The 14,687-nt window shown below is 38.2% G+C and overlaps 1 protein-coding gene across 3 annotated transcripts in view; it reads right to left on the minus strand.

The window, feature by feature from the left end:
• The window catches only part of LOC137495937 (serine/threonine-protein kinase pim-3-like), a 35,341-nt gene extending 20,692 nt beyond the window's left edge, over positions 1–14,649 (minus strand). Inside the window, exons 1-8 of one of the 3 annotated variants that reach the window (XR_012407780.1) lie at positions 14,339–14,649; positions 14,038–14,208; positions 13,833–13,915; positions 13,668–13,718; positions 13,219–13,591; positions 12,914–13,093; positions 12,728–12,823; positions 12,503–12,632 (exon numbers count right to left, since the gene is read on the minus strand). Coding sequence is in view for 2 of the 3 variants with exons in the window: in XM_073953891.1 (XP_073809992.1) it covers positions 12,604–12,632; positions 12,728–12,823; positions 12,914–13,093; positions 13,219–13,591; positions 13,668–13,718; positions 13,833–13,915; positions 14,038–14,208; positions 14,339–14,366 (1,011 nt within the window). In the remaining variant the exon portion in view is untranslated. Of the gene's footprint in view, positions 1–7,081; positions 8,083–12,289; positions 12,633–12,727; positions 12,824–12,913; positions 13,094–13,218; positions 13,592–13,667; positions 13,719–13,832; positions 13,916–14,037; positions 14,209–14,338 lie in introns of those variants that run through there. The other 2 variants (XM_073953891.1, XM_073953892.1) reach the window with 2 other exon arrangements.
• Between the last annotated feature and the right edge of the window lie 38 nt (positions 14,650–14,687).

The following is a 14,687-nucleotide window of genomic DNA, read 5'->3' on the forward strand; positions in this document are numbered from 1 at the left end:
CACCCACACCAGTCTCTGTTGCTCCTCCAAGCTATTTCTGTATCACTTTTCAGCAGCCGGATATGGCATTAATCTCCTGTGCCTTTTGGGGGGTTCTTAAAATACGCGGCTGCTGTCCCGAGTGGAGCATTTTGGGGAGTTGTCGAGATCTACCTGAGCTCGAGGCTCCCCTCTCTTCCTCCAAACGGGAGGGAGCCCAGGGCTCAAGAACTTTCGAGCTCAGGGCTCTCTCCCGGGACAGCATGCCAAACTTGCTTATAATCAATCATCAGCTAAGTGTGAACTCTTGAAGTGAAGTTTATTCATAAACTAATTTCGAGAGGAGCACGTGATTATGATTGAACACGGCTGGTTCTGCATTAGCATGCTTGATCCACCAATCAGGCCATTCCTAACCACTATAAAGAGCCAGGGTTTTCTCACAACAGTCATCTTCGATTTGAAGAATCCCCCCTTCCACCCCTACCTTTTCACCTTTCCCTCCATAGGGCAGCACGGTGCCTCAGTGACTAGCACTGTCGCCTCACAGCAAGAACGTCACCGGTTCTAGTTCCTTAACAGGCCGGTGGTCGTTTCTGTGTGTAGTTTGCATGTTCTTCCCGTGCTTGCGTGGGTTTTCCCCGGGTTCCGGTTTCCTCCCACATTCCAAAAACATGTACAACAAGTTAATCGTTAAATCTAAATTTCAATACAGGTAATCTAATAATGCAGCATATCTTTTAATAGCCTTCAATCTTAATCTTTAGCTATTATAAAAAGGGGAGTTGTTGAGATCTACCTGAGCTCGAGGCTCCCCTCTCTTCCTCCAAACGGGAGGGAGCCCAGGGCTCAAGAACCTTCGAGCTCAGGGCTCTCTCCCGGGACAGCATGCCAAACTTGCTTATAATCAATCATCAGCTAAGTGTGAACTCTTGAAAATGTGGTTAAAGTGAAGCGCTATGAAAACTTTCCAGATGCTCTGACTGTACTGATACTTTACATTTGTCCATGACAGGGTTGACACAATGTGAGGTTTGTTTACTGTTTTTCTACTTGCAGATTATTTGTAAAAAGTGCAGGAGCTTGACCAACATTCATTTCTTACAGTCTAAGGTCTAATTAATACAACAACTGTGGTTAAATCAAAACTCTCAAACAATTTAGTTTTATCATTTTGATGTCTCGAAGGCACTTTATAGTGAGAATGACCCTCATACAATTATATATATCCGGGTGAGTAATATGTAAGGTGGAGTAAAATGTCATGTGTAGTTAAAGGTATGTAAGTGTGTGTATTTACCACCACCTACTGGAAGTTTTAGATTCTTATTTTGAAGATTATTTTCATTTTAAAACATCCTTTTTTCATAAATGCAGTAAAGTACAATAAGCTGAATTGTTTTCACACATATAAAATAAACTTGTCATCATTTACACATTTTGTGCCATTTAAATCAATTTCTTTCTATTGTAGATTATTTTGTGTGTTTACTTGCTTCTTTTCACATTTAACACAATGATGAATTGAAAATTTTCGCTTTTTCGAGTCAATTTTATAACATTAAACATGAAATTTTCTCAATAATTTGCATTAATTTAATTCAGGATAACCAATAACTTTATAGTGGTCACTTCTTTTTATTTTTCCACTGTAAGTTTTACATGTTTGATGAAATAATCCTTTCATTTCAATGTGTTTTAGTGAAAGTAGACTCGGCCATTTCAAGACATTGAAAACGTTTTTTTTTATTTTATTAAAATATTCTTTAAATGAAGGTTATTAATAAATATTTGACCTATAAATATTTCATTCTTAATGTCTGCTAGATTTATTTCGTGTTATTCTATGTGTGAGTGTGTGTGTTATATTTATTCCAGAGAAGAGCTTACAGTAGCTTGGTCCATCTGTAACTCCGGTCATTTTAAAGTTTCTTCCAGTCATTCAGGCAACATCTTTTTTCTGGGCGTCAGGCCAATCTTCTGCTGTCCAGAATCAGGTGGTTTGTCTTGGTTGGGCATCTCAGCTGAGACCTCTCCACAATGGGTGACCCCACAGTAGCTGTGAAGTACCAGTGGCGTGTACCATTTGGGTGAACTCATTTTTTAAATGTGACCTTAAGATTTTTTTGAAGTTTTTTGTTTACAGTTTTCACTTTGATACTGACTGATCTAATGTTTATGCACAAATATATTAAAATAAAACATTCTGCAGAAAACATTCATTTAAGAGAGATCTTTGAGGAGTGTTTATGCATATATATGCTTCAGTGTGAGAAAAGCTAGTCTGCTTGCATGACCATTGCCAGGTCTGGGCTGTTTTATTATTAATGTAATATTAAATTAAATTGTTAATATTAGTTAATGTCCTGTGAGTTCACATGAATTAACAATAAAACTTTATTTACATTAACTAATGTAAACAAATAATAAATACTGTAATAAATGTATTAGATCTTACCAGGTTTGACTTTTTTTTTACAGTGGAATACTGGCAACAGTGTTAGTCACTGTAACAGAGCAGTAGCGGAAACTGGAAACTGCTTACAGTTAATTACTGTACTGTAGTTCTGTACTCACAGCTTAATCGCTACTGCACACACATTAATGGTAAATCATATATACAGTAGTTATTGTAGTTTAACTCAAATTAATCAGTTTTCTGAACTGTTATGAAAAATAAAAAAGCAAATCAATTCTTCAGACAAATGTATTTTATTGTTTTGGCAGCAAACAAACATACAACAGAAAATGTCTGACAAAATTAAACAAATCAGCAGGTATGAAGACATTTTCTATTTACAATGAAACAAAAAGGTTCAATAATGAACAACACATGCAGTGTATATACAGTAGGACTTGTGTGTTGAAGTAGGGGGGGAACTCCAGGAACTGAGTTTGACATCGATGATTACAGTGTTGGGGGTAACGCATTACAAGTAACACAAGTTATGAAATAATATGACTTTTCCAAGTAACAAGTAACACATTAACAAATTCACAACCTGACAGTGGAGGTCTGTGTGTGGATGGCTGTACAGTATAGATCATCTGTTATGATTCCCTGTGAGGATTTCTGTGCACGTTATCTAACTGAGGAGATTCAAATTGAAGGATTTTAATGTGTATAAAATCTGCTTAGTTCCAGAAAGGCACATTACACTGTTTGCATCTGTACATTATGGCAAAACCATTGAAGATGAGTTGTCCAATTTCATACATATACTTCAATGAAAGTCATGTAAGAAGTGTGAGGAGATGCTAACTAGCTAACAATGTAGCTTTCAAGTGCACAGTTCAGGATAACAACAACTGGATTTAACACACAGACTTTATTTTAGAAACCCTCAAAATATTTGAACACATTTACTCCTTTACACTCATTGTTGATTCTTATTTAGAGCTTAAAACACATCAGACTCTGCATCTGAACTGACAGACAGAGAATAGAGCACACTCAGAAGTAAACAAATCAAACACCTGTGGCTCCCTTAAAGGACAACACATTTGTGTTTAGAATAAGACCGACAGCCAGTGTATGTGTGTGTTAATGCCTAAACCATTGTTTTCTGTCTTAAAATAAATGCAACTCTCTATAAATAGCCACATAAAGCATCAGAGTAGATGAACAGTAATTGTTGAACAGTAATTTACCATTTATTACCACAGTTACTACCTGTAATGGCTACATAAAGTAAATTACTGTCATTTATTCTTTGCATGACACAATTTCATACAAATCCTGCTGGTTTTACAGTAAAATACTGTTTCCTTTCATTACAGCAGAACACTGGCTATTTTAGAGTTATTTACCGCATAATCTACAGCAAGGGTTAACAGTGAACAATTTAAATAACTGCCACAGAGAAGACATCTAACAATCTATGCCCACCTCCACCCCCTTCCTTTTGGAAGGACATCTATTTTTCAATTCATCCATCCACCCAGGAAACACCTAACCTCTAGCCATCAGTGTCCAGTCATTGCTGAGGTGTGTGATTCCTATTTTACTCCACATGCTGCACTCCAGTCTGTAAAGACAAAGACACGACTAACAGAGCTCTACATGTTTTCTGAACTCACGAATGCACAAGATAATCTCCAGTGTTCTTCAGATAAATCTCCACTGATACTCTTGTGAGTTTCCTTCTTCTGCCTGTTGTGTGTCCATTACTTGAACACCTGCCAAAGACGAGACATCTAGCTAACTATCTAAGCCCACCACCACCCTCTTCCTCTTGGAAGGACATCTATTTTTTATTCATTTATACACCTATCTATTCAGTAAAATGACTAACCAGACCATCAGTTTCTAGTCATTGCTGAGGTGTGAGTCCCGTTTCTTCACATGCCCCAGTGTAATCTGACATACAAGACAAAAACAAGACTAACAAAACTCTACATGCTGCTGATCTCCAGCAATAAACAAAGTTTTCTCCAGTGCTCTTCAGATATATCTCAACTGTTCCCTTGTGACTCTCCTCCTTTTGCTTCACTCCAATCTGCAAAAGACTAAGACAGCACCAACAGAGCCCTAACTGATGGCTGAGCTCCTGCAATGCACATGCTGTTCTCCGGCAATTTAAAAAAAAATCTCCACTGATGCTCTTGTGAGTCTCTGTCTTCTCCCTGCTGTATGTCCATTACCTACAATAAATAACAGCCACAGAGAAGACATCTAGCTAACAATCCATGTCTACCACTACCCTCTTCTTCTTGGAAGGACATTCATGCCATGCACCTATCCACCTGTTTTTAAAGGACACTCCTGACCATCAGTGTCCAGTCATTGCTGAGGTGTGTGATTCCTATATTTCTCCACAAGCTGCACTCCAGACTGTAAAAGACAAAGACAGGACTGACAGAGCTCTACATGCTTGCTGAACTCCTGCAGTGCACTAAATGTTCTCCAGCGTTCCTTAGACAAATCTCCACTGATGCTCTTGTGAGTTTCCTTCTTCTGTCTGTTGTGTGTCCACTACCTGAAAAAGAAACGCCTGCCGCAGAGAATACATCTATCTATCTAAAGCTGAGCTTAGACTACAGAAGTTGTAATCCAATTTATTTTGACCTCCTGAGAATCGGAGATGAAATCTTGTCGAGGACTTTTATCGGTTCCAATTCTCAGTGCAGATTATCTGGTAATGTGAGCCGTTTAAAGATAGAATTTTGCACCTCGCCATCTTGAACACAAATCGCAGCCTCCCTGATCATAGCAGACATTATTGAAATCCAGAATTTCAAATCGGGCTGATCACAGCAGTTCAAACCTATTCAGTATTAACAAAGCCATGAGCTGGAGAGAATCATGTTGCTTTCAATAAATAAATAAATATATCTGTGGCGAGGGGGCGTGGCCGAGAGCCGTGGGAACGGGGTGAGGCCACCGCGTAAGTGGATACACCTGCGGTGCGCACCTGCCTCGGATCGGATCCCACGGAAGGAGCTCTGGACCATAAAAGGAGGACCGATGGCAGAGGAAGGCGAGAGAGGATCGGGCCCGGGCATATTGTTTTACTTTTGCTTTCAGTTTGACGGCAGTCTCAGTGAGGAGCTGCCGTCCGTTTGTTTTGGTTTAGATGGCAGTCTCCGTGAGGAGCTGCCGTCATTGTGATTAATAAATATTTTAAACCTGCGTCGGTTCTCTGCCTCCTTCTTCCCGGCAGCCAAAGGGTCGTAAACTTCATTACAATATCCTTTTTTTTGAATAAGCTTGAATTATCCTTTATTATTAGCCAGATTTAACATTATTCTTATAGCGGTGTGCAGATATTGATGACACGTGTAGCCGGGCACTAGAACGTCAGTTATCTCCAAAACCCAAAATGATTCAACATATTACAGTTTTTCTCAGTGGCTTTGGTGCATTTCTAAAAAATTAGCCAAAGATTCTCCTCGTGTTCACAGCAACCAGATGTCATTATCGGTTAGGTTTTTAAAACTCCTATAGTCTGAGCCCAGCTCAAGCCCACCACCACCCCCTTCCTCTTGAACATCTTTCGGTGATAGGTGATACCTGACCATCAGTTTCTCATCATTGCAGAGATGTGATTACCTAAATTCTCCACTCCACTCTGTAAAAGACAAAGAAAACATCAACAGAGCTCTACCTGCTTGTTTGATACTATCTATTCGTCCGTCCGTCCATCCATCCTATCTAAAGAAAATACCCGACTATCACTCTGTGAAAATGTAAATATATAAATTAAAATGTTTGATGAAGCTAATTTGATTCAACTTAAAAATGTAAGGCTGTACCTAATTTATTACGATAGACTTGTGATTACTGAGGTGTGTTTCCCTGTTCTTCCACATGCTCCGTACAAATCTGCCAAAGAGAAAGATATCAGGTCTATAATTAATCTTACTACATTTCTTTGGAAACTAACTCCATTTTTCAGTCTGTTCAAGCAGTTCTACCTCTTTGCCGAGCTCCAGGTCTTCCAGTATATCTCCACTGTTCCCCCCCTCAACCGCACCCCACCCAAAAAAACATTTATTTACCCATATATAAATAGCTATACTGAATATTTTACATAAAATTTTGAATTATATTATAAATAAAAGTATTATTATTATTATTATTATTTAATGTTTGTATTATAATAATACTTTTTCCCTAAATAATTAACATAATCGAATCACTCTCATAATCTATCACTCAGTTGTGTCTTTACATTCAATTGATTTTAAATTTTCTTAAAAAACTTTTGCATGAATTTTAAATTATGAGAATTCTGAGAAACACAAAACAAAAATGTATAGAATTATCTGTTGTCTGAGACCTGACTCTGATGGCCGAGAAATAATGTTATTAAGTCTAACTTTCCTGACTCATTCATCATCTCTCCTTTGTGCTTCATACAAAAAAAGCCTCGTATAGTCAAAATATGATCATCCTCATATTACTTAAACAGTAGTTTTGCAGACTTGCAAAACTTACTGAGCGCAGACACCACTGCATTAAAGGCTGTTCTGCTGGTTTTATGAGTGGCATGTATTTTTTTCAGTGTGCATGTTAAACAACCGGGATTCACAGCAGAAGTAGAAGCAGCGGTGTGTGAGGCACACAAGAATGGTTTTCTGCACACATGCGTCAGTTTGTTCTCAATTAAATTGTTGCTTTATTTACTGCATTGCCCCCTTTACTGGAGCACGTGTCTCCGTATATGGGGTCTAGCGACACCCCTGGTCAGTCTCCTTTTCTGTCTGTTGTGTGTTCATTAACTACAATTTAAATAGCTGCCACAAAGAAGACATCTTTCCAACTATCTATGCCCACCTCCACCCCCTTCCTCTTGGAAGGACATCTACTGTATTTACCATCTGACCAGCCATTCATTCATTAATCTATCATCCATCCATTAATCCAAAAAAAACTAACCAGGGGTGCGTTTCCCAAAACCATTGTTAGCCAACTAAGGTCATGCGCATCAAAGAAAGTCATGTGATTTTGTTTTAACAGATTATGTGAAAACTAGGAGTGATGGTACAGCATAAGGCAAACAAGTGGACCGACCACAATGTAGAGCATCTGACATGTTGTTTTGGTCATTCTAAAATCATTCAGCCAAAGTTCATCCTCAGACTGGTTCAGTATCATTATCTCCAGGCGCAAGTCATTTATTATATAAGAGAAAGGACCACAGTGTTTTCTCCTACCACAGCAAATTCCCTTTTTCTTTTTTATATTTGGTGCCGGTTTATCAGGAAGTGACCAGTTTTGTTCTCTTAGATGGTAACAGTGCTTTATTCACAAATGTCTTATGCAATATTCCAGTTTTGTGGATAAATCTCTTTGGATGGAAACACAGCTAATGATAACTAGGTGTAAGTCTTCTTGCCACACACACTTGTCATCGTGGCTTTAATGTCCTTAGGAGACATCCAAATTCCAACTGCTCCAAGTAAATTAAATAAATAAACTGACCCAAGTGTTTCTAATCCCGCTGAGAGTGGACTGATGGATGTTGAGACAATCCCTCAGATCCTGCTCTTTCTGACCAGCGACAGGTAAACCAGGAACAGGAACCATTGGTCAATCAGTGGAAGGCATTGGCTCTGGTGCGGAGCAGGAGTCTTCATGACAAAAATGATGATCATTACCTGGTAAAGTTAACAGACATTAACATCTCTGGTGTATTTTGTAAATAAAACATGACTTCAGATGAACAACAAATTCCACTGTATCTCACATTTCACAGTTTTATGGACAAACTTTAATTATATTATTATAAACATTTCTCAAGTAACATCTAATCACAAATATAAAATATATCCCAAGTAAATTACTCAAAAATGAAATTATAAACATGTAAACACTTTAAGGAAATAAACAGTTTTTTCCCCCTTTAAAATACAAATATTACATTTCTTGTACAAAAATTTGTATAAATAAAACTTTGTGATCCTTTTTGTTGAAAATATAAAGTAGTGGTGAACAATATATTGTTTGAGCATCGATATCGCAATGTGCGTATTTGCAATAGTCACAATGCAGGATTAATTTTAATAATGATTAAAAGATAAAAATATTATCAAAATTTGACATTATTTATCTAATGATGACCATGTTATTTTACATTTGATTGTTTCGTTTCTGTACTTGAATACTGTTCCACTCCCCAGAAAAGCATAAAGCACTGTTTATTTATTTATTATTGCTTGTAATTTGTTATAATTTATGCAGATGAACTGCATAGAAAAAGTCTTGATCATCCAAGTCGAGCTAAATTAATAAAATCTTTCCAAATATAGCTATTCAAATCATCTGGTGAAATTGTATTCCTATAGCAATGTATATCGCAGCAAAACTAAAAAATTGCAATGTCAGATTTTTCCAACATCGAGCAGCCCTAATATAAAGGAATTGACAACACTGCCAGAGAGTCTTTCTCAGCCTCACGCATGCTAGACGTGAGCTAACTACACCTACATTGAGGTATAAACAGAATAGAAAACTCTTTTTCAGTACACGATAATGATATATACATCATACCATCCAGCCCTACTGCATTTATTTGTTGCCATATTTAGTAGAAAAATCTTATTATTAAACTTTTAACAGAGCAACTTAAACATATACAAGAACAAGGTACATAAAAAAAGAAAACAAATACAAGGTGAAATAATATTAATTAAAAAGAAAAAGGTAAAAGGTACGAAAAAATACATAAATAAAAATAAATAAGTAAATAAATAAATAAATAAATAAATAAACTTAGGGGGGGGGGGGGGGCTTACATTTCAGTATTTGGGTTAAATCTGTTCTCAAAATATGACAGGAAGGGTCTCCAAAGTTTGAAGAATCTATTATTTGAGTCCTGGATGTTATATTTGAGTTTTTCAAGCTTTAGATACGTCATGACATTTTCTACCCATTTAGTATGTGTTGGTGGTTTAGTTGACTTCCACTGCAAAAGAATAAGTCCAGCAAAGTAGAGAACGCTAGTGCATTTAATTGACCTGCTGGTAGTGTAAGATTTTCAGGTGTCGCACCAAATATTGCCATTACTGGATCTGGTAGTATCTCCTTTTCACATATATAAGAAAAAGTTTCAAAAACCGCAGTCCAAAATGGTCTTAGGGATGGACATAACCCCTCCAGTCCAGAACATATGACCTAAGGTGGCCTCGTCTCTGTGGCACCTAGAGCATGTTGGGTCAATTTCTGGAAATATTCTGGACAATTTGCTTTTAGAAAAGTGCAGCCTTTGAATTATCTTAAATTGTAATAAACCGTGTTTGACACAAATAGATGTTGAGTGAATTTGCTTAATTGTTGATTGCCAGACTGACTCTGGAACTATATTTCCTAAGTCATCTTCCCACTGTTTCTTTAGAAAATCTAGAGATGGTGCAGCTGCTCTGTGAATCAGACTGTATACTTTTGATATCAGACCACCCTCAGATGCATTTAGATCAAAGATCTCCTCAATCCAGCTACTTATGGGAGGAGCTGAAAGTGTATTAAAATACCTTTTTACTAGACTTCTTACCTGAAGATATCTGAAGAAATGTGATTTAGGAATATCCAATTCTTTAGTCAATGTTCAAATGACATAAAATGACTTCCTTGAAAAAAGTCCCTTGCATATCTGAGTCCCTTTCTAAACCAGATCTGAAAAGCATGATCAATTAAGGATGGTGGAAATAATGCATTGGAAGTAATGGGTAATAAAGAAAGTGCTTGCTTTTGCTTAAAATGCGTCCTAAACTGAGCCCATATCTTTAATAAACCATTGACTATAGGATTGTTTGGCAGATATTTTCTATTAAGTGGTAGTGAGGCACAAAGCATTGAAAACAGAGAAACTGTCCCACAGGATGCCTGCTCCATCTCTACCCACTCAGGTTCATTCTCCTGATTTTCAGGATCTGTCAGATAAACAATTTTTTCAATGTTACATGACCAATAGTAATACATAAAGTTGGGCAACGCCAGTCCCCCAACTTCTTTCTGCCTTTCTAAAAATGCTTTCCTAATTCGTGGAATGCTTTTATTCCATATAAAAGAAGACATCTGTTTATCCAGCTCCTTAAAGAAGGATTTAGGAATGAATACTGGGACATTTTGAAACAAAAACAAGAACCTTGGCAAAGTAGACATCTTAACCGCATTAATTCTGCCTGCAAGAGAGATAGGCAATAAAGACCATCGGTTTAAATCTTGTTTCGTTTTTTCCATCACTGCATCAAAATTACATCTAAATAGCTGTTTGTATGTACTGGTCACAGAAATTCCCAGGTACTTAAAAGATATATTACTCATTTTAAATGAAAATTTACTGAGGTCTGACTGTTTTGCTATCTTATTAATTGGAAATAATATACTTTTACTGAAATTAATTTCTTATCCTGAAACTGCCCCAAAGCTATTTATAAGATCTATTGTTTTGGGTATGGAACTATCAGGATTGGATATGTATATAATGAGATCATCTGCGTACAGTGAAACCTTTTGAGTCTTCCCACTCCTATTATTGCCTAGCAAGTCTGACTCTTTCCTTAAAGCTATAGCTAGTGGCTCTATTGCTATATTAAATAGGAGGGGAGAAAGGGGACAGCCCTGTCTGGTGCCTCTATATAAAAGGAAAAAAGTTTAATATTATCTTGTTAGTTCTTATACAAGCAGTTGGATGCGAATATAGTATACTAATCCAAGTGCAAAAACCAGGACCAAAGCCAAAATTTTTCAGAGCTGTGAATAGATATTCATACTCAATACGGTCAAAGGCTTTATGAGCATCTAATGACAATAGCACCTCTGGCAAATGTGAACTTTGTGAGTAAAGTATATTAAATAGTCTCCGTAAGTTGCTTGAAAGCTGCCGCCCTGCTATGAATCCTCTTTGATCTTGATGAATAAGTGTTTGTATGACTGGATTAAGCCTTGCTGCCAAAATCTTTGCTAATATCTTGTAATCATTCGAATGTAAACTTATAGGTCGATATGAGTCACACTTCAAGGGATCCTTACCTTTTTTGTGTATAACAGTGATAATAGCTTGTGACATAGTTGGTGGTAAAGATTTCTGCTCAGTTATTTCTATAAACACCTTTTTGAATATTGGGGATAATTTGTGTGAAAATGTTTTATAAAATTCAATTATAAATCCATCAGGGCCAGGTGCCTTTCCGCTTTTTATTTGTTTGATAGCTTGTTCAATTTCTTTTATAGATATGGGTAGTTCAAGATTATCCTTGTCTTGATCACTGATATTGGGCATTTCTATTGTATCAAAAAATGGGATATATTCGCTTTATTATTTGTCTCGGATGTATATAACTTTTCATAGAATTTTTTAAACTGCTTGTTAATGTCCAACTGATCTGTTATTGCCATATTTATAGCAGAAATAATTCTTATAATCCTTACCCTTATAATCTTAATTGAAATACAAAAATGCACTTCCTGTTTGTTTTTCTGTTAAATTGCCAGATTACGTATATCTTAGGAATTGGGCATGACTAACATATTTAACCACGCTGCTCCAACTGTCAGTTTTGACACTAAGCAGAAATGGTGAGCAGGAGGTGTCTGTTAGGTTTTAATAACTTTGCCCAAACACTTTTCCCAATCTTTCTGAATGAAATGCCTACTTTACTACATCCAATCAGCTCGCAGTACAAAAAACAAGCCACGCCCACCGTTGTGTCATTTAATATTCAGTTTCTCTAGGAACTGTGTCACAATACAAAAAAAAAAAAGTCGCAACTTCGGGTTCATGCAGACTTTAAACATTTTGTTTACTGGAGGTGAAAAAAGTTCAAGATTTACATTTTATTTGAAAACAGTAAAGACTCAGTTCTTGGTTATTGGGTATAAAATCAATTTTATTGTTAATTTTCTTTAAAAAAAAGGACAGAATTCTTGGACAGAGTATAAACAACCATTTTTCATTATGAAAAACATTTAGATTACTCTAGGCTTGTTTTACTAATTTATATTATATATTTGTTTCATTGCATAGTCTCATTTTAAAAACACATTATACCAGTTTGCACTCCGAGCTGGTGTGTGTGCAGGTGTGCGTGTGTGTGTGTGTGTGTGTCTTCAGCTCGTACAGCTTCATACAGAGGCTCACAGATGCAGCAGAGGAAGCTCAGGATCAGGATCTGTTCTCCTCAGTTCCTCTGCCCCTCCTGCTCTCCTTCTACAAATCATTGACAGCGTTTATCTACACTGAACCTGACAATGCAACCCAAGCCATGACTGCTGGATTCAAATAAGTGTAATGTCACTGGCCACCTGTGCAGTGCAACCAGGGATGGCTCTCAATGTCATCTAAACTGGGCCGATCAGCCGGTGCTGCACTGAGACACCAGCGAATCAGCTGACGGCACTCTGTTACACACAACACCGTCTTCAGAAACACACAACAACACACTTTTGCTCGCTCGCCAGGCTATCTCTGAATGTGTCTGAATCTCTTACCTGTTGACAAGCTCCTAGGGAAGGTCAGTCTGCTTCTGGACGTGACCCTCTGTGCGCCTCTGAATGGGAAACGGTCACACAGGATGTTGTAGAGCGTCACTCCTACTGACCAGACTGTAGCTGGAGTCGCATGGTAGCGATGTCTACGAAACCACTCGGGAGGAGCGTATGCAGGAGTGCCTGAGAGACATAAGAAGACCACAAACATCTGCTCAACATGCTCCAGTACAGACAAATTCCCTTTAGTGGATCAGCAGAAGTTCACAAACATCAACAGAACGTTTCCTTCTGTAACTCAAACTCACCTGCAAAGTATTTGTAGGCCGAGCGCTTCAGCAGATCTCCACAGCCGAAGTCCAGCAGCTTGATGTCCTGGGACTCTGTGGAGATCAGCAGGTTTTCTGGTTTGACGTCCCGATGCAGGACGCCGCGGCTCTCGCAGTGTTTTAGGGCCGCGATCAGCTGCAGCAGCACTTTCTTTGCAAGACGCTCATCCAGACAGCCGTTCTCCTCACAGAAGCTCTGGAGATCTTGGCAAGGATCCGGTCGCTCCAGGATCAGGATGTAGCGCCTGGGACGGTCAAACCAGTCCAGCAGCTGCAGGACACTGGGGCAGGCAGGAGCTGACGTGACACGGGTCATCAATGCCACCTCCAGCGGCAGCCGACCCTGACCATCCTGCAGGACAAACCCTCCATTATATCCAGAACTGAATCACACATGGCAAACACAACAGATTCACATCAAAACATACAACTTTCAGTCGCTCGGGGGTCCGGTCCTTCGACACGTACTTGATGGCCACCTGCAGACAGAAAAAGCAGAGTAAATCACACCTGCCTGATTGTGACACATGACATTTACTGACAGCAACATTTCTAAAGCATGTCTGAACAAAGGAGGGAAGAAAATCTCTTACTGGTAGTCCATCAGACCTGCGCATCCCAGCAAACACAGAGCCGAATCCACCTCGTCCCAGCAACGGGCCCTTCTGGTACAAGTCTGCAACACAGAAAAGCACAAGAAATGAAGAAAAGAGAGAAAGAGAAAACATGCTGCGGTCTCTTCAATGATAAATCATTTCCAAACTGAGCCATAAGATCTAGAAGATGAGCTGTGCTGACCTCTGCGAGAGCGTTTGGCTGGTCTGCTGGACGAGGTGGACAGTGTTTGCTGGCTGCTGCTCTGCCTTTTCCTCTTGCTGTTCCTCTGGTCTGTGGATGCAGAATCAGCCAAATGTGAAGGCACAGGAGCCAAAAAACCAGGAAGCTCAGTGGTGCCGTCCCGTGTATCTTCTGTGCATCAAAACATTTTTAATGAATCTTTTTTGTTGACTTCTGTAATCCTTTTCATATTAGTCAAACACCATACAGCATCATACAGTGATATACAATGACAAACAAATGAAAGATTAAAAACACTCACCTCCTCTTTCTTCACCCATGTGGGACATGGACAATCTCCTCCAACCTGCAATAAAACAGACAAAAACAGACAAATATAAAAAATAAATGTAAAACAAAGTAAAGAAAAAGAAAAAGAAGAAAAAAAACGAAATGAAAAAAGAGCAACAAAGTTGTTTAAAAAAATAATCAGAAAAATAACGAAATAAAGATGATTAGAGAAATTGTGCTCTTTAAAATAAGTCTTTCTCTCTCAGAAATCCTCCAACAGCTTCAGAAATCTCAGGAATCGCACAGAAATGCTCTGCAAAGTCGCCTCGTCTCTCAACCAACAGATTGCGATGGGTTTGATTGTTTTTATATGCAGTCAG

The sequence above is a fragment of the Danio rerio genome, chromosome 6 (assembly GCF_049306965.1).
Source record: "Danio rerio strain Tuebingen ecotype United States chromosome 6, GRCz12tu, whole genome shotgun sequence".
NCBI classification, from domain to species: Eukaryota; Metazoa; Chordata; class Actinopteri; order Cypriniformes; family Danionidae; genus Danio; species Danio rerio.